The sequence below is a fragment of the Scyliorhinus torazame genome, unplaced genomic scaffold, assembly GCF_047496885.1.
Source record: "Scyliorhinus torazame isolate Kashiwa2021f unplaced genomic scaffold, sScyTor2.1 scaffold_408, whole genome shotgun sequence".
Classification (NCBI taxonomy): Eukaryota; Metazoa; Chordata; class Chondrichthyes; order Carcharhiniformes; family Scyliorhinidae; genus Scyliorhinus; species Scyliorhinus torazame.
The window spans coordinates 37,014-58,837 of record NW_027308135.1 but is presented as its reverse complement, the minus strand read 5'-3'; the positions used below and the strand labels follow the sequence as shown (position 1 = coordinate 58,837).

The window sequence follows — 21,824 nt, the reverse complement described above, 5'->3', positions numbered from 1 at the left end:
GATGGGGGTCTGACTATTTTCGGCTCCATAGAGGGACGAGGCAGGGATGTCCTCTGTCCCCGTTATTGTTTGCATTGGCGATTGAACCCCTGGCCATGGCACTGAGGGGTTCCAGGAAGTGGAGGGGAGTACTTAGAGGGGGAGAAGAACACCGGGTATCTCTGTATGCGGATGATTTGTTGCTGTATGTGGCGGACCCGGCGGGGGGGATGCCAGAGATAATGCGGATACTTGGGGAGTTTGGGGATTTTTCAGGGTATAAACTGAACATGGGGAAAAGTGAGTTATTTGTGGTGCATCCGGGGGAGCAGAGCAGAGAGATAGAGGATTTACCGTTGAGGAAGGTAACCCCTCCGGTACCTGGGGATCCAGATAGCCAAGAATTGGGGTACATTACATAGGCTTAATTTAACACGGTTGGTGGAACAGATGGAGGAGGATTTCAAGAGATGGGACATGGTGTCCCTGTCATTGGCAGGTAGGGTGCAGGCGGTTAAAATGGTGGTCCTCCCGAGATTCCTTTTTGTGTTCCAGTGCCTCCCGGTGGTGATCACAAAGGCTTTTTTCAAAAGAATTGAGAAGAGCATTATGAGTTTTGTGTGGGCTGGGAAGACCCCGAGAGTGAGGCGGGGATTCTTGCAGCGTAGTAGGGTCAGTGGGGGGCTGGCATTACCGAGCCTAAGTGAGTACTACTGGGCCGCCAATGTTTCAATGGTGTGTAAGTGGATGGGAGAAGGGGAGGGAGCGGCGTGGAAGAGATTGGAGAGGGCGTCCTGCAGGGGGACTAGCCTGCAAGCAATGGTGACGGCGCCGTTGCCGTTCTCACCAAAGAAATACACCACAAGCCCGGTGGTGGTGGCTACATTGAAAATTTGGGGGCAGTGGAGACGGCATAGGGGAGGGACGGGAGCTTCGGTGCGGTCCCCAATAAGAAACAATCATAGGTTCGTTCCGGGGAGAATGGATGGGGGATTTGGAGCATGGCAAAGAGCTGGGGTAGTACAATTAAGAGATCTATTTGTAGATGGGACGTTTGCGAGTCTGGGAGCGCTGACGGAGAAATATGGGTTGCCCCAAGGGAATGCATTTCGGTACATGCAATTGAGGGCTTTTGTGAGGCAACAGGTGAGGGAATTCCCGCAGCTCCCGACGCAGGAAGTGCAGGATAGAGTGATCTCAGAGACATGGGTGGGGGACGGTAAGGTGGCAGACATATACAGGGAGATGAGGGACGAGGGGGAGATCTTGGTAGATGAGCTGAAAGGGAAATGGGAAGAAGAACTCGGGGAGGAGATTGAGGAGGGGCTGTGGGCTGATGCCCTATGTAGGGTAAACTCATCGTCCTCGTGTGCCAGGCTAAGCCTGATACAATTTAAGGTGCTACACAGGGCGCATATGACTGGAGCACGGCTTAGTAAATTTTTTGGGGTAGAGGATAGGTGTGCGAGATGCTCGAGAGGCCCAGCGAATCACACCCACATGTTCTGGTCATGCCCGGCACTACAGGGGTTCTGGGTGGGGGTGGCAAAGGTGCTTTCGAAGGTGGTGGGGGTCCGGGTCGAACCAAGCTGGGGGTTGGCTATATTTGGGGTTGCAGAGAGCCGGGAGTGCAGGAGGCGAGAGAGGCTGACGTGTTGGCCTTTGCGTCCCTTGTAGCCCGGCGCAGGATATTGTTAATGTGGAAGGAAGCCAAACCCCCGGGTGTGGAGACCTGGATAAACGATATGGCAGGGTTCATAAAGTTAGAACGGATTAAGTTCGTGTTAAGGGGTTCGGCTCAGGGGTTCACCAGGCGGTGGCAACCGTTCGTCGACTACCTCACAGAAAGATAGAGGGAATGGAAAAGAAGTAGATATTAGCAGCAACCCAGGGGGGAGGGGAAGGGGGGGGTGAGGAATCGGACGGACTCTCAGGGATGTTATTGTATATGTATAGGTATTTGGTATATGTAATTGTATATTGGATTGTTGGATTGTATTTTTGGAGAGTATTTATTTTGGACAAGGCAGTTGCCATTTAGTTTTGTTTTTTGTTTTTGTTTATATATTCCTCATTTATTTGTTTAAAACTGGCCACGGTTATTTATATTGCTTTATTGTTGTGTAAAAGAAACACTACGTATTGTTATGTTTGGTCAATAAACTTGAATAAAATATATTTTTTTAAAAAAGAACTGTTTCAATCAAGTTACCTGTTACTGTTCTAAACTCCAGCGGAAAAAGCCTTGCCTGTCCAACCTTTCTTCATAAGATAACCTGTCCATTCCTGGTACTAGTTTAGTAACCCTTCTCTGAACTGTTTCGAATGCACTACATCTTTTCTGAAATAAGGCGACCAATACTGTAAGCAGTACTCCAGACGTGGTCTCACTCGTGCTCTCTATAACTGAAGCATAACCTCTGTACTTTCATATTCAATTCCCCTCACAATAAACAATAACATTCTATTAGCTTTCCTAATTATTTGACTTTTGAGAATCATGATCCAAGACACCCAGATCCCTCAGCACATCAGAGCTCTGCAATTTCTCACCACTTAGACCAGTGTTTGTCAAACATGTTTTCCAGGGAACCCCTTTTGTCAACCGACTGACCTTTGGGACTCACGCCAGCCGGCCTTCACGGTTCACGCCATTATTGCTTATCTTTAATGCAAAAGGGGAGCCTACTTGGTGCTTACGATCTCACTCCAATCAGGTTCACAGGGGGAGAGGGCAGTGCTCATACCAGGTGCAGATGTCAGACAGTTCCTTTTGCCGTCTTCATCTTTGTGAGAATGGAAAATCCAACCTCTCACATGTAGGTCATTGTGAAGGGCAAAAGGAACAAATGCATGTTTTACTTAGCACTGACTTCTCCTGGAAGATGCTGATAGCTCATGGGCTTTTGGTGTGCTGTCACAGGTCAGGTGCAACAGCATAGTCTTTTCATTTGGAGTCAGCTGTAAGTTAATAGCTGATTCAAAGAATCATAGAATTATTGCAGTGCAGAAGGAGGCACATTTTTGCACTGTGGGAGGAAACCCAGAGCACCTGGAGGAAACCCACGCAGACACGGGAAGAATGTGAAAACTCCACACAGTCACCCGAAGTCAGAATCGAACCCGGGTCTCTGGCACTGTGCCACCATGCCACCCGATTCTGGACCTCAACAGGAATTTTTCACCCACCACTTCACTTTCAAAATCTGAAACTTCTCCTCTCATTTTCCAGTACTTCCCTGCATATAACACATGAGCTTTGCATCCTTATTTGCATTGGCAGAATTGACAAAACCATACTTCAATAAATCATACTGCTTTGTTCCTGACTTAAGTTACTTCTTTGTAGACTGTTCACCAGAGACCCTGGAGCTCTGTACAGAGATAATGCTAGCACTGCTCTGTCCTGCCTTGAACTTTTCTGAGCCGCTTTCTCCAGCAGATTCAAATGTGAGATTCTGACTAGGAGGTCCGCTGCCTATTTGTGACTCTGGCCATTTTATTTCTTGTAAGAAAACCATTCATCTCCACAGTTCACTTGCCTTGCTTGCCAGCATATATACAGGGCGCTTGATGTCAAACATACGTGCAAAGTGCGTGACCTGTTCTCTGCTGCCGCTTCTGGCCGGAAGCCTGTGCACAGTGTTATTTCCTTCTCATTTAAAAGGCGGCAACGAGGTCTCTGAACAGTCGGGTGAATGGCTACCATGTTTTGTGGAAGCCCTCTTCCAACCCACGGATGGTGAATTTGATTTTCTCCATTTGGAGAAATTCTGATAGGTTGGACAGCCTGTCTGAGGTTTAGGTGGTGATGTTGATCGCGAACCAAGCAGAATTCTACGGCGGGTGATCTGGGAGGCAAAGGCCCTCATCCCCATGAAGAGATCTGGCTGGTCTGATACCCCGAATACCGCCACTTTCGGGCATGGCTCCACCCTCATCCCCACCACTTTGGACATTGCCTCGAAGAAGGCTGTCCAGAACCCAGCAAGTCCGGGGCAAGACCAGAACATGTGGGCGTGGTTGGCCGGGCCTCCTTGGCACCGTTCACATCTATCCTCCACCTCTGCGAAGAACCTGCTCATTTGGGTTCTGGTCAAGTGGGCTCTATGTACCATTTTTAGCTACGTTAGGTTGAGCCTCACGCATGTGGAGGTAGAGTTGACTCTATGCAGTGCTTCGCTCCAGAATCCCCACCCTATTTCGAACCCCAAGTCTTCCTTCCATTTCCTCCTTGTCATGTCCAGTTCAGTGTCGGCCCTCTCTAGCAGTCGTTCGCACATGTCACAAAAGTTGGAAGGTAGTAAAACAGGGACAGAAACAAAAGGCAGTAAGGGGGAAAGGGTAATGCAGAGAAGTCATAGTCAAAAATGAAAAAGGGCGACAGTACAAGGTACAGTGACTGAGGGGAGCTCAGTGAATAGGCCCAGTAATACTAAAAGGAATAAAACGGGAAGTAAAAACATTAATGGTAAGCGACACGACAGGTTGTTACATGAAGATATGGGTTCAACGACAAGGAAAATTAGGAGAAAAGTTAAGAGGAAATATAACTTAGGAGAGGTTACTGATCGAGGTGTTAAGATTCAAAACAGAGGTAAAAACGGCAACATAAGTGTACTTTACCTGAATGCTCGTAGTATTCGGAATAAGGTAAATGAGTTGATGGAGCAAGTCATCGTGAATGACTATGATTTAGTGGCCATTACTGAAACATGGTTAAAGGATGGTCATGACTAGAAGTTAAATATCCGAGGGTAACAAACTAGTCGAAGGACAGAGTGGATGGTAAGGGGTGTAGCTCTGTTATTTAAGGATGACATCCGGGCAATAGTAAGGGATGACATCGGTGCTATGAGGATAAAGTTGAATCCATTTGGGTGGAAATCAGGAATAGTAAGGCGAAAAAGTCACTGATAGGAGTAGTCTACAGGCTACCAAATAGTAACATTATGGTGGGGCAGGCAGTAAACAAAGAAATAACGGATGCTTGTAGAAATGGGACAGCAGTTATCATGGGGGATTTTAATCTACATGTCGATTGATTTAACCAGATCGGCCAAGGCAGCCTTGAGAAGGAGTTTATAGAATGTATCCGCGATAGTTTACTCGAACAATATGTAATGGAACCTACGAGGGAACAAGCGGTCCTAGATCTGGTCCTTTGTAATGAGACAGGATTGATTCATGATCTCATAGTTAGGGATCCTCTCGGAAGGAGCGATCACAATATGGTGGAATTAAAAATACAGATGAAGGGTGAGAAGGTAAAATCAAACACTAGTGTTTTGTGCTTAAACAAAGGAGATTAAAATGGGATGAGAGAAGAACTAGTAAGGTAGACTGGGAGCAAAGACTTTATGGTGAAACAATTGAGGAACAGTGGAGAACCTTCCAAGCAATTTTTCACAGTGCTCAGCAAAGGTTTATACCAACAAAAAGGAAGGACGGTAGAAAGAGGGAAAATCGACCATCGATATCTAAGGAAATAAGGGAGAGTATCAAATTGAAGGAAAAAGCATACAAAGTGGCAAAGATTCGTGGGAGACTAGAGGACTGGGAAATCTTTGGGGGGCAACAGAAAGCTACTAAAAAAGCTGTAAAGAAGAGTAAGATAGATTATGAGAGTAAACTTGCTCAGAATATAAAAACAGATCGTAAAAGTTTGTACAAATATATAAAACAAAAAAGAGTGGCTCAGGTAAATATTGGTCCTTTAGAGGATGAGAAGGGAGATTTAATAATGGGAGATGAGGAAATGGCTGAGGAACTGAACAGGTTTTTGGGTCGGTCTTCACAGTGGAAGACACAAATTACATGCCAGTGACTGATAGAAATGAGGCTATGGCAGGTGAGGGCCTTGAGATGATTGTTATCACTAAGAAGGTAGTGATGGGCAAGCTAATGGGGCTAAAGGTAGACAAGTTTCCTGGCCCTGATGGAATGCATCCCAGAGTGCTAAAAGAGATGGATAGGGAAATTGCAAATGCACTCGTGATAATTTACCAAAATTCACTCGACTCTGGGCTGGTCCCGGTAGATTGGAAATTAGCAAACGTGACACCACTGTTTAAAAAAGGAGGAAGGCAGAAAGTGGGTAATTATAGGCCAGTGAGCTTAACTTCAGTAGTAGGGAAGATGCTGGAATCTATCATCAAGGAAGAAATAGCGAGGCAGACGCAGCATGGGTTCATAAAGGGCAGGTCGTGCCTAACTAATTTAGTGGAATTGTTTGATGACATTACCAGTGCGGTAGATAACGGGGAGCCAATGGATGTGGTATATCTGGATTTCCAGAAAGCCTTTGACAAGGTGCCACACGAAAGGTTGCTGCATAAGATAAAGATGCATGGCATTGAGGGTAAAGTAGTAGCATGGATAGAGGATTGGTTAATTAATAGAAAGCAAAGAGTGGGGATTAATGGGTGTTTCTCTGGTTGACAATCAGTAGCTAGTGGTGTCCCTCAGGGATCAGTGTTGGGCCCAAAAGTGCAGAGGATACTGGAGGTCTGCAGAGGGATTTGGATAGGCTAAATGAATGGGCTAGGGTCTGGCAGATGGAATACAATGTTGACAAATGTGAGGTTATCCATTTTGGTAGGAATAACAGCAAAAGGGATTATTATTTAAATGATAAAATATTAAAACATGCTGCTGTGCAGAGAGACCTGGGTGTGCTAGTGCATGAGTCGCAAAAAGTTGGTTTACAGGTGCAACAGGTGATTAAGAAGGCGAATGGAATTTTGTCCTTCATTGCTAGAGGGATGGAGTTTAAGACTAGGGCGGTTATGCTGCAATTATATAAGGTGTTAGTGAGGCCACACCTGGAGTATTATGTTCAGTTTTGGTCTCCTTACCTGACAAAGGACGTACTGGCGCTGGAGGGTGTGCAGAGGAGATTCACTAGGTTAATCCCAGAGCTGAAGGGGTTGGATTACGAGGAGAGGTTGAGTAGACTGGGACTGTACTCGTTGGAATTTAGAAGGATGGGGGGTGCAATCTTATAGAAACATATAAAATTATGAAGGGAATAGATAGGATAGATGCGGGCAGGTTGTTTCCACTGGCGGGTGAAAGCAGAACTAGGCGGCATAGCCTCAAAATAAGGGGAAGTAGATTTAGGATTGAGTTTAGGAGGAACTTCTTCACCCAAACGGTTGTGAATCGATGAAATTCCTTGCCCAGTGAAGCAGTTGAGGCTCCTACATTAAGTTTTTTAAGATAAAGATAGATAGTTTTTTGAAGAATAAAGGGATTAAGGGTTATGGTATTCGTGCCGGAAAGTGGAGCTCAGCCCAAAAAGATCAGCCATGATCTCATTGAATGGGGCCAGATGGCCGACTCCTGCTCCTAGTTCTTATGTTCTTATGAAATGTGGAACTTGTTCAAGGAACAGATACTACGTGTGCTTGATATGTATGTCCCTGTCAGGCAGGGAAGAGATGGTTGAGTGGGAGAACCATGGTTGATAAGTGAGGTAGAATGTCTTGTTAAGAGGAAGAAGGATACTTCTGTAAGGCTGATGAAACAGGGTTCAGACAGGGCGCTGGAGGGATACAAGATAGCCAGGAGGGAACTGAAGAAAGGGGATTAGGAGAGCAAAGAGAGGGCATGAAAAATCTTTGGCGGGTATGATCAAGGAAAACCCCAAGGCCTTTTTCCACATATGTGAGAAATATGAGAATGGCTAGAGCGAGGGTAGGTCCGATCAAGGACAGTCGCGGGAGATTGTGTATTGTGTCTGAAGAGATAGGAGAGGTCTTGAACGAGTACTTTTCTGCAGTATTTACGAATAAGAGGGGCCATATTGTTGGAGAGGACAGTGTGAAACAGACTGGTAAGCTCGAGGAGATACTTGTTCGGAAGGAAGATGTGTTGGGCATATTGAAAAACTTGCGGATCGACAAGTCCCCTGGGCCTGACGGGAAAAATCCAAGGATTCTATGGGAAGCAAGAGATGAAATTGCAGAGCCGTTGGCAATGATCTTTTCATCCTCACTGTCAACAGGGGTGGTACCTGGGGACTGGAGAGTGGTGAATGTCGTGCCCCTGTTCAAAAAAGGGACTAGGGATAACCCTGGGAATTACAGGCCGGTTAGTCTTACATCGGTGGTAGGCAAAGGAATGGAAAGGGTACTGAGGGATAGTATTTCTGAGCATCTGGAAAGACACTGCTTGATTAGGGATAGTCAGCACGGATTTGTGAGGGGTAGGTCTTGCCTCACAAGTCTTATTGAATTCTTTGAGGAGGTGATCAAGCACGTGGATGAAGGTAAAGCAGTGGATGTCGTGTACATGGATTTTAGTAAGGCATTTGATAAGGTTCCCCATGGTAGGCTTATGCAGAAAGTAAGGAGGCATGGGACAGTGGGAAATTTGGCCAGTTGGATAATGAACTGGCTCACCAATAGAAGTCAGAGAGTGGTGGTGGATGGCAAATATTCAGCCTGGAGCCCAGTTACCAGTGGTGTACTGCAGGAATCAGTTCTGGGTCCTCTGCTGTTTGTGATTTTCTTTTCTTTTTTTTAAATAATATTTTATTGAAAATTTTTGGTCAACCAACACAGTACATTGTGCATCCTTTACACAACATTGTAACAATACAGATAATAATGACCTTTTTAAAATTTAAACAAAAACAACAACAAATAAATAAATATTAAATAACAAAAAATAAAAACTAGCCCTAATTGGCAACTGCCTTGTCTCAGGCCACACACACCCCCCACCCCCCATCCCCCCCCATCCCTCCCCCCCCCCCAAGTCCTGGGCCGCTGCTGCTGCCTTCTTTGTTCTCCCCTATCTATCTTTCCGCAAGATATTCGACGAACGGTTGCCACCGCCTAGTAAACCCTTGAGCCGACCCCCTTAGGACGAACTTAATCCGCTCTAACTTTATGAACCCCGCCATATCATTTATCCAGGTCTCCACCCCCGGGGGCTTGGCTTCTTTCCACATTAGCAATATTCTGCGCCGGGCTACTAGGGACGCAAAGGCCAAAACATCGGCCTCTTTTGCCTCCTGCACTCCCGGCTCTTGTGCAACCCCAAATATAGCCAACCCCCAGCTTGGTTCGACCCGGACTCCTACTACTTTCGAAAGCACCTTTGTCACCCCCATCCAAAACCCCTGTAGTGCCGGGCATGACCAAAACATATGGGTATGATTCGCTGGGCTTCTCGAGCACCTCGCACACCTATCCTCCACCCCAAAAAATTTACTGAGCCGTGTTCCAGTCATATGTGCCCTGTGTAATACCTTAAACTGAATCAGGCTTAGCCTGGCGCACGAGGACGACGAGTTTACCCTGTTTAGGGCATCTGCCCACATCCCCTCCTCAATCTCCTCCCCTAGCTCTTCTTCCCATTTCCCTTTTAGTTCGTCCATCACAGTCTCCCCTTCGTCTCTCATTTCCCTATATATATCCGACACCTTACCGTCCCCCACCCATTTCTTTGAGATGACTCTGTCCTGCACCTCTTGTGTCGGGAGCTGCGGGAATTCCCTCACCTGCTGCCTCGCAAAAGCCCTCAATTGCATGTACCTGAATGCATTCCCTTGGGGCAACCCATATTTCTCGGTCAGCGCTCCCAGACTCGCAAACTTCCCATCCACAAATAGATCTTTCAATTGCGTTATACCTGCTCTTTGCCACATTCCATATCCCCCATCCATTCCCCCCGGGGCAAACCTATGGTTGTTTCTTATCGGGGACCCCCCCAGTGCTCCGGTCTTTCCCCTATGTCGTCTCCACTGTCCCCAAATCTTCAGTGTAGCTACCACCACCGGACTCGTGGTATAGTTCCTTGGTGAGAACGGCAATGGGGCTGTCACCATAGCCTGCAGGCTGGTCCCCCTACAGGACGCCCTCTCTAATCTCTTCCACGCCGCTCCTTCCTCCTCTCCCATCCACTTACTCACCATTGAAATATTAGCGGCCCAATAATACTCACTTAGGCTCGGTAGTGCCAGCCCCCCCCTATCCCTACTACGCTGTAAGAATCCCTTCCTCACTCTCGGAGTCTTCCCGGCCCAAACAAAACCCATAATACTCTTTTCTATCCTTTTGAAAAAAGCCTTCATGATCACCACCGGGAGACACTGAAACACAAAAAGGAATCTCGGGAGGACCACCATCTTAACTGCCTGCACCCTCCCTGCCATTGACAATGCTACCATGTCCCATCTCTTGAAATCTTCCTCCATCTGTTCCACCAACCGCGTCAAATTTAGCCTGTGCAATGTGCCCCAATTCTTAGCTATCTGGATCCCCAGGTAACGAAAGTCTCTTGTTACCTTCCTCAACGGTAGGTCTTCTATTTCTCTACTCTGCTCCCCTGGATGCACCACAAACAGCTCACTCTTTCCCATATTCAATTTATACCCTGAAAAATCCCCAAACTCCCCAAGTATCCGCATTATTTCTGGCATCCCCTCCGCTGGATCCGCCACATATAGTAGCAGATCATCCGCATATAAAGATACCCGGTGTTCTTCTCCTCCCCTAAGTATTCCCCTCCATCCCTTGGAACCTCTCAGCGCTATCGCCAGGGGCTCAATCGCCAGTGCAAACAGTAATGGGGACAGAGGACATCCCTGCCTTGTCCCTCTATGGAGCCGAAAATATGCCGATCCCCGTCCATTCGTGACCACACTCTCCACTGGGGCCCTATACAACAGCTGCACCCATCTAACATACCCCTCTCCGAACCCAAATCTCCTCAACACCTCCCACAGATAATCCCACTCCACTCTATCAAATGCTTTCTCGGCATCCATCGCCACTACTATCTCCGTTTCACCCTCTGGTGGGGCCATCATCATTACCCCTAACAACCTCCGTATGTTCGTGTTCAGCTGTCTCCCCTTCACAAACCCAGTTTGGTCCTCATGAACCACCCCCGGGACACATTCCTCTATTCTCATTGCCATTACCTTGGCCAAGACCTTGGCATCTACATTGAGGAGGGAGATTGGTCTGTAGGACCCGCATTGTAGCGGATCCTTTTCCTTCTTTAAAAGAAGCGATATCGTTGCTTCTGACATAGTCGGGGGCAGTTGTCCCCTTTCCTTTGCCTCGTTGAAGGTCCTCGTCAGTAGCGGGGCGAGCAAGTCCAAATATTTTCTGTAAAATTCAACTGGGAATCCGTCCGGTCCCGGGGCCTTTCCCGTCTGCATGTTCCTAATTCCTTTCACCACTTCTTCTACTGTGATCTGTGCTCCCAATCCCATCCTTTCCTGCTCTTCCACCTTGGGAATTTCCAGCCGATCCAAAAACTCCATCATTCTCTCCCTCCCATCCGGGGGTTGAGCTTCATACAATTTTTTATAAAATGTCTTAAACACTTCATTCACTCTCTCCGCTCCCCGCTCCGTCTCTCCATCTTCGTCTCTCACCCCCCCTATTTCCCTCGCTGCTCCCCTTTTCCTCAATTGGTGTGCCAGCAATCTGCTCGCCTTCTCTCCATATTCATACTGTACACCCTGCGCCTTCCTCCATTGTGCCTCTGCAGTGCCTGTGGTCAGCAAGTCAAATTCCACATGCAGCCTTTGCCTTTCCCTATACAGTCCCTCCTCCGGTGCTTCCGCATACTGTCTGTCCACCCGCAAAAGTTCTTGCAACAACCGCTCCCGTTCCTTACTCTCCTGCTTCCCTTTATGTGTCCTTATTGATATCAGCTCCCCCCTAACCACCGCCTTCAACGCCTCCTAGACCACTCCCACCTGAACCTCCCCATTGTCATTGAGTTCCAAGTACTTTTCAATGCATCCCCTCACCCTTAAGCACACCCCCTCATCCGCCATTAGTCCCATATCCATTCTCCAGGGTGGACGCCCTCTTGTTTCCTCCCCTATCTCCAAGTCTACCCAGTGTGGGGCATGATCCGAAATGGCTATAGCCGTATATTCCGTTCCCCTCACCCTCGGGATCAATGCCCTACCCAACACAAAAAAGTCTATGCGTGAATAGACTTTATGGACATAGGAGAAAAACGAGAACTCCTTACTCCTAGGTCTACTGAATCTCCACGGGTCCACCCCTCCCATCTGCTCCATAAAATCCTTAAGCACCTTGGCTGCTGCCGGCCTCCTACCAGTCCTGGACTTCGACCTATCCAGCCTTGGTTCCAACACCGTGTTAAAGTCTCCCCCCATTATCAGCTTTCCGGTCTCTAGGTCTGGGATGCGTCCTAGCATTCGCCTCATAAAATTGGCATCGTCCCAATTCGGGGCATACACGTTTACCAACACCACCATCTCTCCCTGTAATTTGCCACTCACCATCACGTATCTGCCCCCGTTATCCGCCACTATAGTCTTTGCCTCGAACATTACCCGCTTCCCCACTAATATAGCCACCCCCCTGTTTTTCGCATCCAGCCCCGAATGGAACACCTGCCCTACCCATCCTTTGCGCAACCTAACCTGATCTATCAGTTTCAGGTGCGTTTCCTGTAACATGACCACATCTGCTTTAAGTTTCTTAAGGTGTGCGAGTACTCGTGCCCTCTTTATCGGCCCGTTAAGCCCCCTCACGTTCCACGTGATCAGCCGAGTTGGGGGGCTTCCCACCCCCCCCCCTTGCCGGTTAGCCATCATCTTTTTCCAGCTTCTCGCCCAGTTCCCACGCGGCTGTATTTCTCCCAGACGGTGCCCCCCCGCCCATCCTTTCCCGCACCCACTCCCCCCTTTCCCCAGCAGCAGCAACCCAGTAATTCCCCCCTCCCCCCACCCCCGCTAGACCCCCCGCTAGCGTAATTACTCCCCCCATGTTGCTCCCAGAAGTCAGCAAACTCTGGCTGACCTCGGCTTCCCCCCGTGATCACGGCTCTCCCCGTGCGGCGCCCCCTCCTTCCTGCTTCTCTATTCCCGCCATAATTATCATAGCGCGGGAACCAAGCCCGCGCCTCTCCCTCGGCCCCGCCTCCCATGGCCAACGCCCCATCTCCTCTCCCTCCCCACCTCCCCCCATCACCACCTGTGGGAGAAAGAAAAGTTACCATACCGCAGGATTAATCATACAATCCCTCTTCGCCCCCCCCCCCCACTCGTCCCACCACTTTGTCCAAACGTTCATTTTCGTAGTCCAATCATTCCAATTTTTCTTCTACAATAAAAGTCCACGCTTCATCCGCCGTCTCAAAGTAGTGGTGCCTCCCTTGATATGTGACCCACAGTCTTGCCGGTTGCAGCATTCCAAACTTTATCTTTTTTTTGTGAAGTACCGCTTTGGCCCGATTAAAGCTCGCCCTCCTTCTCGCCACCTCCGCACTCCAATCTTGATAGACGCGGATCACCGCGTTCTCCCATTTACTACACCGAGTTTTCTTCGCCCATCTAAGGACCATTTCTCTATCCTTAAAACGGAGAAATCTCACCACTATGGCTCTGGGAGCTTCTCCTGCTCTCGGTCCTCGCACCATAACTCGGTATGCTCCCTCCACCTCCAACGGACCCGTCGGGGCCTCCACTCCCATTAACGAGTGCAGCATCGTGCTCACATATGCCCCGACGTCCGCCCCCTCCACACCTTCAGGAAGGCCAAGAATCCTCAAGTTGTTCCTCCTTGCGTTATTTTCCAGTGCCTCCAACCTCTCCACAGATCGTTTCTGGTGTGCCTCCTGTATCTCCGACTTCACCACCAGGCCCTGTATGTCGTTTTCATTCTCTGCTGCTTTCGCCTTCACGACCCGAAGCTCCTGCTCCTGGATCTTTTGTTCCTCTTTCAGCCCTTCAATCGCCTGTAGTATCGGGGCCAACAACTCTTTCTTCATTTCCTTTTTTATCTCCTCCACGCAGCGTTTCAAAAACTCTTGTTGTTCAGGGCCCCATATGAAACTGCCACCTTCCGATGCCATCTTGGTTTCTGCTTGCCTTCCTTGCCGTTGTTCCAAAGGATCCGCTGCAATCCGGCCACTTTCCTCTCCTTTTTCCATCCGTGTCCAGGGGGAACACCCTTCTGGTTTACCGCACGGTGTTTTCAGCCGTTAAAATTGCCGTTGGGGCTCCTATCAAGAGCCCAAAAGTCCGTTTCACAGGGAGCTGCCGAAACGTGCGACTCAGCTGGTCATCGCCGCACCCGGAAGTCTGTTTGTGATTTTCATTAATGACTTGGATGATGAAGTTGAAGGGTGGGCCAGTAAATTTGCAGACAATACGAAGATTTGTGGTGTTGTGGATAGTGAGGAGGGCTGTTGTCGGCTGCAAAAAGACATAGATAGGATGCAGAGCTGGGCTGAGAAGTGGCAGATGGAGTTTAACCCTGAAAAGTGAGGTTGTCCATTTTGGAAGGACAAATATGAATGCGGAATACAGGGTTAACGGTAAGGTTCTTGGCAATGTGGAGGAGCAGAAAGATCTTGGGGCCTATGTTCATAGATCTTTGAAAGTTGCCATTCAAGTGGATAGAGCTGTGAAGAAGGCCTATGGTGTGCGAGTGTTCACTAGCAGAGGGATTGAATTTAAGAGATGTGAGGTGATGATGCAGCTGTACAAAACCTTGGTAAGGCCACATTTGGAATACTGTGTGCAGTTCTGGTCGCCTCATTTTAGGAAGGATGTGGAAGCTATGTGGAAGGAATGGAGAGTAGGTCTTACGAGGAAAGGTTGAGGGTGCTAGGCCTTTTCTCATTAGAACGGAGAAGGCTGAGAGGCGACTTGATAGAGGTTTATAAGATGATCAGGGGATAGATAGAGTAGACAGAGACTTTTTCCCCGGGTGGAACAAACCATTAAGAGGGGACATAAATTTAAGGTGAATGGTGGAAGATATAGGGGGGATGTCAGAGGTAGGTTCTTTACCCAGAGAGTAGTGGGGGCATGGAATGCACTGCCTGTGGAAGTAGTTGAGTCAGAAGAATTAGGGACCTTCAAGCGGCTATTGGATAGATACATGGATTACGGTAGAATGATGGGGTGTAGATTAATTTGTTCTTAATCTCGGAAAAAGGTTTGGCACAACATCGTGAGCCAAAGGGCCTTTTCTGTGCTGTATTTTTTAATGTTCTATGTTCATCTGCCATCTCCTTATTTTCCATTATCAGTTCTCCAGAACTGTATATGACCATTGCTCACTTTGTTAACTCTTTTCTTATTCGAATATCAAAAAGAACTCTTACTATCTATCTTTATATTTCGAGCTAGCTTTCTCGCACACTTAATTTTTCCACCTTTATTAATTTTTTTTGTCATTCTGTGCTTTTTTGTATTTTGTTCAATCTTGTGACTTGCCACTTGTCTTTGTGCAATTACATGGTTTTTCTTTATGTTTGATACTGTCTTTAACTTTTTTAGATGGTGGGTCTTCCCAATGAAATTTTTCTTTCTCGTTGGAATGAATCTGTCCTGAAATATCCCTTTGTGTGCCACAGCATCTCTATTGATGAATCCCTTAACCTAATTTCCCAGTTTACTTTTGTCAGCTCGATTTTCGTTCACCCATAATTGCCCTTGTTTAAGTTTAAAATACTAATCTTGGACCCACTCTTATCTCCCTCAAGCGGAGTGTAAAATGGATTATTTAAATTCAAGATGTGGGGTAAAAAATAAATCAGGCGATAGAAAAGGCATATAAGAAAGGCAATATTACAATAATCATGGGGGACTTCAATAAGCAGGTGGACTGGGAAAATCAGGTTGGTAGTGGATCCCAAGAAAAGGAATTTATGGAATGTGAGCAGCTTGTGACAAAGCAGGGATATGCTGCGTGGCTTAGGAGTGGGCTGGATGACACCCCACGAGTCATAGGTGTTTACAGCATGGAAACAGGTCCTTCTGCCTAGCTTGTCCATGCCTCCCAGTTTCTATCTCTAAGCCAGTCCCACTTGCCCGCATTTGGCCCCTATCCCTCTATACCCACCCTGCCCGTGTAACTGTCTTAACTGTTTTTTGCAGGAAGAAAATTCCTGGCAACTCATTCCAGATGCTCACCACCGTCTGTGCGAAAAAATTCCCCTCTGGTCTCTTTTTGTACCTCTCCCCTCTCACCTTAAACCTATGGCCTCTCTAATTGTAGACTTCTCTACCTTTGGGAAAAGATGTTCACTATCTACCTTATCTATGCTCCTCATTATTTTATGTACCTCTCTAAGATCACCCCTAAGCCTTCTACGCTCCAGGGAAAAAAGTTCCAGCCTATCCAGCCTCTCCTTATAACTCAGACCATCAAGTCCTGGTAGCATCCTCGTAAATCTCTTCTTCACTCTTTCTAGTTTAACAATATTCTTCCGATAATAGGATGACCAGAACTGAACACAGTATTCCATGTGTGGTCTTACCAATGTCTTGTACAACTTCAACTAGACATCCCAACTCCTGTATTCAATATTCTGACTAATAAAACCTAGCATACTGAATGTCTTTTTCACCACTCTGTCCACCTGCGACTCCACCTTCAAGGAGCTATGAACCTGCACCCCTAGATCTCTTTGTTCTGTAACACTCCACAACTCCCTACCATTAACTGAGTAGGTCCTGCCCTGATTTGATCTACCAAAATGCATCACCTCACATTTATCCAAATTAAACTCCATCTGCCATTCATCGGCGCACTGGCCCAATTGGTCAAGATCCTGTTGCAATCTTATATAACCTTCTTCACTACCCACTATGTCACCACTCTTGGTGTCATCTGCAAACTTACTAACCGTGCCTCCTACATTCTCATCCAAATCATTAATATATATAACAAAATAACAGTGGACCCAACACCAATCCCCGAGGCACAGGCCTCCAGTTTGAAAAACAACACTCCACAACCACCCTTTGGCTTATGTCGGCAAGCTAATTTTGCATCCAATTGGCTACCTCAGCCAAGATTCCGTGAGATTTAACCTTTTGCAACAACCTACCTCGTCAAAGGCCTTGCTAAAATCCATGGAGACAACTTCGACTGCACTGCCCTGATCTACCTTCTTGGTTACCCCTTCAAAAAACTCATATCAAATTTGTGAGACATGACATTTCCCTTACAAAGCCTTGTTGACTTTCCCTAATTAGCCCTTGCCTGTCTAAATACCTGCAGATCCTGTCCCTCAGAATACCTTCTAACAATTTACCCACTGCAGAAGTAAGACTAATCGGTTTGTCGTTCCCAGGCTTATTCCTGCAGCCCTTGTTAAACAAGGGCACAACATTTGCTACCCTCTAATCTTCAAGAACCTCTCCTGTGGCTGTCGATACCTCCAGCACCTCCTTCTCTGTAATGTGTACACTCCTCAATACATCAGTTCTTATTTCCCCAATTTCCTTAACATTCATGCCTTTCTCAACAGTAAATACTGATGAGAAATATTCATTTAGGACCTCTCCCATCCCTTGCGGACCTGCACATAGATGACCTTGTTTATCCTTAAGAGGCCCTACCCTCTCCCTCGTCACCCTTTTACCCTTTATGTATCTAAGGAATATGCTCACCCTGAACCCTAGTTAACACCTTTTTGAAAGACTCCCACTTACCAACTGTCCCCTAGCCTGCAAATAGGCACCCTCAATCAACTTTTGAAAGTTCCAGCCTAATACCGTCAAAATTGGCCTTGACCAATTTAGAATTTCAACTTTTGGGCCAGAACTATAATTCTCCAGAGCTATCTTTATAACTAATGGAATTATGGTCACTGGTCCTAAAGTGATCGCTCATTTTGGGACCAGTGACCACTTCTGTCACCTGCCCTTCCTTATTCCCCAAGAGGAGGTCAAGTTGATTTATACCTCGGGGTACATATCACCACAAATCTGCCCTGGTCCATCCACGTCGACGCTACCACCAAGAAAGCACAACAGCGCCTATACTTCCTCAGGAAACTAAGGAAATTCAGCATGTCCACATGAACTCTTACCAACTTTTACAGATGCACCATAGAAAGCATCCAATCTGGCTGCATCATAGCCTGGTATGGCAACTGCTTGGCCCAGGACCGCAAGAAACTTCAGAGAGTCGTGAACACAGCCCAGTCCATCACACAAACCTGCCTCCCATCAATTGACTCCATCTACACCTCCCGCTGCCTGGGGAAAGCGGGCAGCATAATCAAAGACCCCTCCCACCTGGCTTACTCACTCTTCCAACTTCTTCCATCGGGCAGGAGATACAAAAGTCTGAGAACATGCACGAACAGACTCAAAGACAGCTTCTTCCCCGCTGTTACCAGACTAGGAGTACAGGTCCACAGGTCATTGAAAGGGGCAACACAGGTGGAGAAGGTAGTCAAGAAGGCATACGGCATGCTTGCCTTCATTGGCCGGGGCATTGAGTATAAGAATTGGCAAGCCATGTTGCAGCTATATAGAACCTTAGTTAGGCCACACTTGGAGTATAATGTTCAATTCTGGTCGCCGCACTACCAGAAGGATGTGGAGGCTTTAGAGAGGGTGCAGAAGAGATTTACCAGAATGTTGCCTGGTATGGAGGGCATTAGCTATGAGGAGCGGTTGAATAAACTCGGTTTGTTCTCACTGGAACGAAGGAGGTTGAGGGGAGACCTGATAGAGGTATACAAAATTATGAGGGGCATAGACAGAGTGGATAGTCAGAGGCTTTTCCCCAGGGTAGAGGGGTCAATTACTAGGGGGCATAGGTTTAAGGTGAGAGGGGCAAGGTTTAGAGTAGATGTACGAGGCAAGTTTTTTACGCAGAGGGTAGTGGGTGCCTGGAACTCGCTACCGGAGGAGGTAGTGGAAGCAGGGACGATAGTGACATTTAAGGGGCATCTTGACAAATACATGAATAGGATGGGAATAGAAGGATACGGACCCAGGAAGTGTAGAAGATTGTAGTTTAGTCGGGCAGCATGGTCGGCGCGGGCTTGGAGGGCCGAAGGGCCTGTTCTGTACATTTCTTTGTTCTTTGTTCTTTGTTGACTCCTAAACGACCCTCTAATGGACTCTAGGCGAATTATATATGTCCACAAAATATTATTACTCAGCATTTCAGCAGTCATTGCAGTATTTTTTACTCACCAGATGAAGACATAATTTATGCAGTGACCATCTGGATTGTTGCTGATTTTGAGAAGTTATCTGGAAGAAGATTACTGTTGAATGCCATGAAACAAATGGTAAGTGATTTAATTATTATTAACGTTTTGTGACATTTGCCTTCAAGATATATCATGTGTGTTAAAGACTACACGGGGTGGCGCAGCCGAGGACCAGGTTTGATCCCAACCCCAGGTCACTGTCTGTGTGGATTTTGCACATCTTCCCTGTGTCTGTGTGGGTCTGACCCCCATAACCCAAAGATGTGCTGGTAGGTGGATTGGCCAGCAGGGGCTGTTCAGCACAGGGCTAAATCGCTGGCTTTGAAAGCAGACCAAGGCAGGCCAGCAGCACGTTTCAATTCCTGTAACAGCCTCCCCGAACAGGTGCTGGAATGTGGCGACTAGGGGCTTTTCACAGTACCTTCATTTGAAGCCTACTTGTGACAATAAGCGATTTTCATTTCATTTCATTTCAAGTTGCCACTTAATTGGGGAAAAAAAATAATTGGGTACTCTAAATTTATTTTTTTAAATGTGTGCGGCACTACTCATAGTAATGTTAGTTTTCTGCTATTTCTCCCCCTGGTATTGACTGCCTATAGTTATCCATTTGTTGGAAAGGTACAGGCAATTTTATACTTTTCATTTGATGTTTGAGCATCTGGAAAGTTAGCATTAGCCATGAGTTGAGGTTGGATAAACTCGGTTTGTTCTCACTGGAATGACAAGAGGTTCAGGGGCAACCTGATAGAAAATTATGAGGGGCATAGACACAGTAGATAGTCAGAAGCTTTTTCCCCGGGTGGAAGAGTCAATTACTAGGGTACATAGGTTTAAGGTGTGAGGAGCAAAGTTTAGAGGAGATATGCAAGGGACGTTTTTTACACAGAGGGTAGTGGGTGCCTCGAACCCGCTGCCAGAGGAGATAGTGGAAGCAGATATGATAGTGACATTTAAGGGACATTTTGACAAATACAAAAATGGGATGGGAATAGAGGGATACTGATTCTGGAAGTGTAGAAGTTTTTGGTTAGACAGGCAGCATGGTCAGGCTTAGAGGGCCGAAGTACTTTTCTTTGTTCTTTGAAACTCCAAATCAAGTCAGTGGTTTGTTTCCTGGTCAAAGTTTGGGATTCTTTCTTACAAATAAAATAGGCCAGATTTTGCGGTCAACAGTGGTGTTACACATTAATTACACTTACACTTGCTCACAGACTTTCTGTTGGAGTTTGCACTGGAATGTACTGTGATTAAAAAGCCATTTTGATATACACGAGATCTAGAACCTTATTCGCACTGTTATATTATTTGTTCGTAACTTGTCGTTACTCATTGCTTTCTCTTTCCAGAATGGTCTGATGGTGTGATTCCCAAGAAACCACCAATCTTCAACTCAAAGCAAAATAGGTTTAATGAATAACAAATTGATTAATGTTGAGTTTGTTCACTCTTACAGAACTATAACCAGTGATTAAGTAATCCAGAATAAAGTATTAACTATTCTCAACTACACATGCTAACTATGCTGTGATCTATCTCTCTAACACTCTGCTGTCTCGAAGAGCCCCAAGATCCTTTGAGTTCACATATTTATACATGAATCTAGTGCTGCCATCTACTGGTTGTCTTACGCTATGATGTAGTCATTAATCCTTTATATATCTCTATATACATATCACTACAAGTAGGCTTAACCAATGAGATTTAAGAATTATTTATTTTTATTTTTATTTTTTAAAAAATTTATTAAGGTATTTAAAAATGTTATAAAAATAACATTAACAATGACATCAACATGGTATAATTAACATTCCCCCCTCCCCATCCCAATCTTCACACACCCCAACCATAAAACAACAATCCCCCCCCCCCCCACCCCTTGGAATACTGCATCTGCTGAAAGTCGACGAACGGCTGCCACCTCCGGGTGAACCCGACCATTGACCCTCTTAAGGCGAACTTTATCTTCTCGAGACAGAGAAACCCAGCCATGTCACTAACCCAGGTCTCTACACTCCTGGACTTCGAGTCCCTCCACAATAACAAGATTCGTCTCCGGGCTACCAGGGAGGCAAAGACCAAGACGTCAGCCTCTTTCGCCCCCTGAACTCCCGGCTCTTCTGACACTCCAAAGATGGCTACCTCCGGACTCGGCACCACCCGTGTTTTTAGCACCGTGGACACCTCGCACACCTATCCTCCACCACAAAACACTTGCTCATCCGGGCCGCTATCATGTGTGCCCGGTGGACTACCTTAAATTGTATCAGGCGAAGCCTGGCACACGATGATGATGTATGAACCCTGCTTTGGGCATCCGCCCACAGACCCGCCTCTATTTCTCCTCCTAGCTCGTCCTCCCACTTGCCCTAAAGCTCCTCCACCGGAGTTTCCTCCACCGGAGTTTCTTCCACCTCCGAAAGCTCCTGGTGAATATCTGAAACCTTCCCCTCTCCCACCCAGGTACTGGAGACTACTCTATCCTGTATCCCCCGTGGCGGCAGGGGCACCTGTTTTCTCAGGAGGTCTCGCACCTGCAAATTCCTAAACCCGTTCCCTGCTGGCAATTCAAATTTATCCTCCAAGGCTTCCAAGCTGGGAAAGCTCCCATCTATAAACAGATCCCACATCCTTCTAATTCCTGCCCTCTGCCATCTCTGGAACTCACCATCTAGCCTACCCGGTACAAACTGATGGTTATTAGAAATCGGGATCCAAACTGATGCTCCCTCCACACTCTTATATTTCCTCCACTGCCCCCAGATTCTCAGGGCCGCCACCACCACCGGACTTGTGGAGTATCGGGCCGGCAAGAACGGGAGAGGTGACATTACCAATGCTCCGAGACTGGAGTCTTTACATGACAC

At 46.9% G+C, this 21,824-nt stretch overlaps 1 protein-coding gene across 1 annotated transcript in view; it reads left to right on the top strand.

Moving 5' to 3' along the window:
• The window catches only part of LOC140406279 (UDP-glucose:glycoprotein glucosyltransferase 1-like), a gene marked incomplete at both ends in the record, with an annotated part of 178,975 nt that overhangs the window by 122,373 nt on the left and 34,778 nt on the right, over positions 1 to 21,824 (top strand). The window contains one exon of the mRNA XM_072494390.1: positions 18,941 to 19,035. Within this exon, the coding sequence (XP_072350491.1) occupies positions 18,941 to 19,035 (95 nt within the window). The remainder of the gene's footprint in view (positions 1 to 18,940; positions 19,036 to 21,824) is intronic.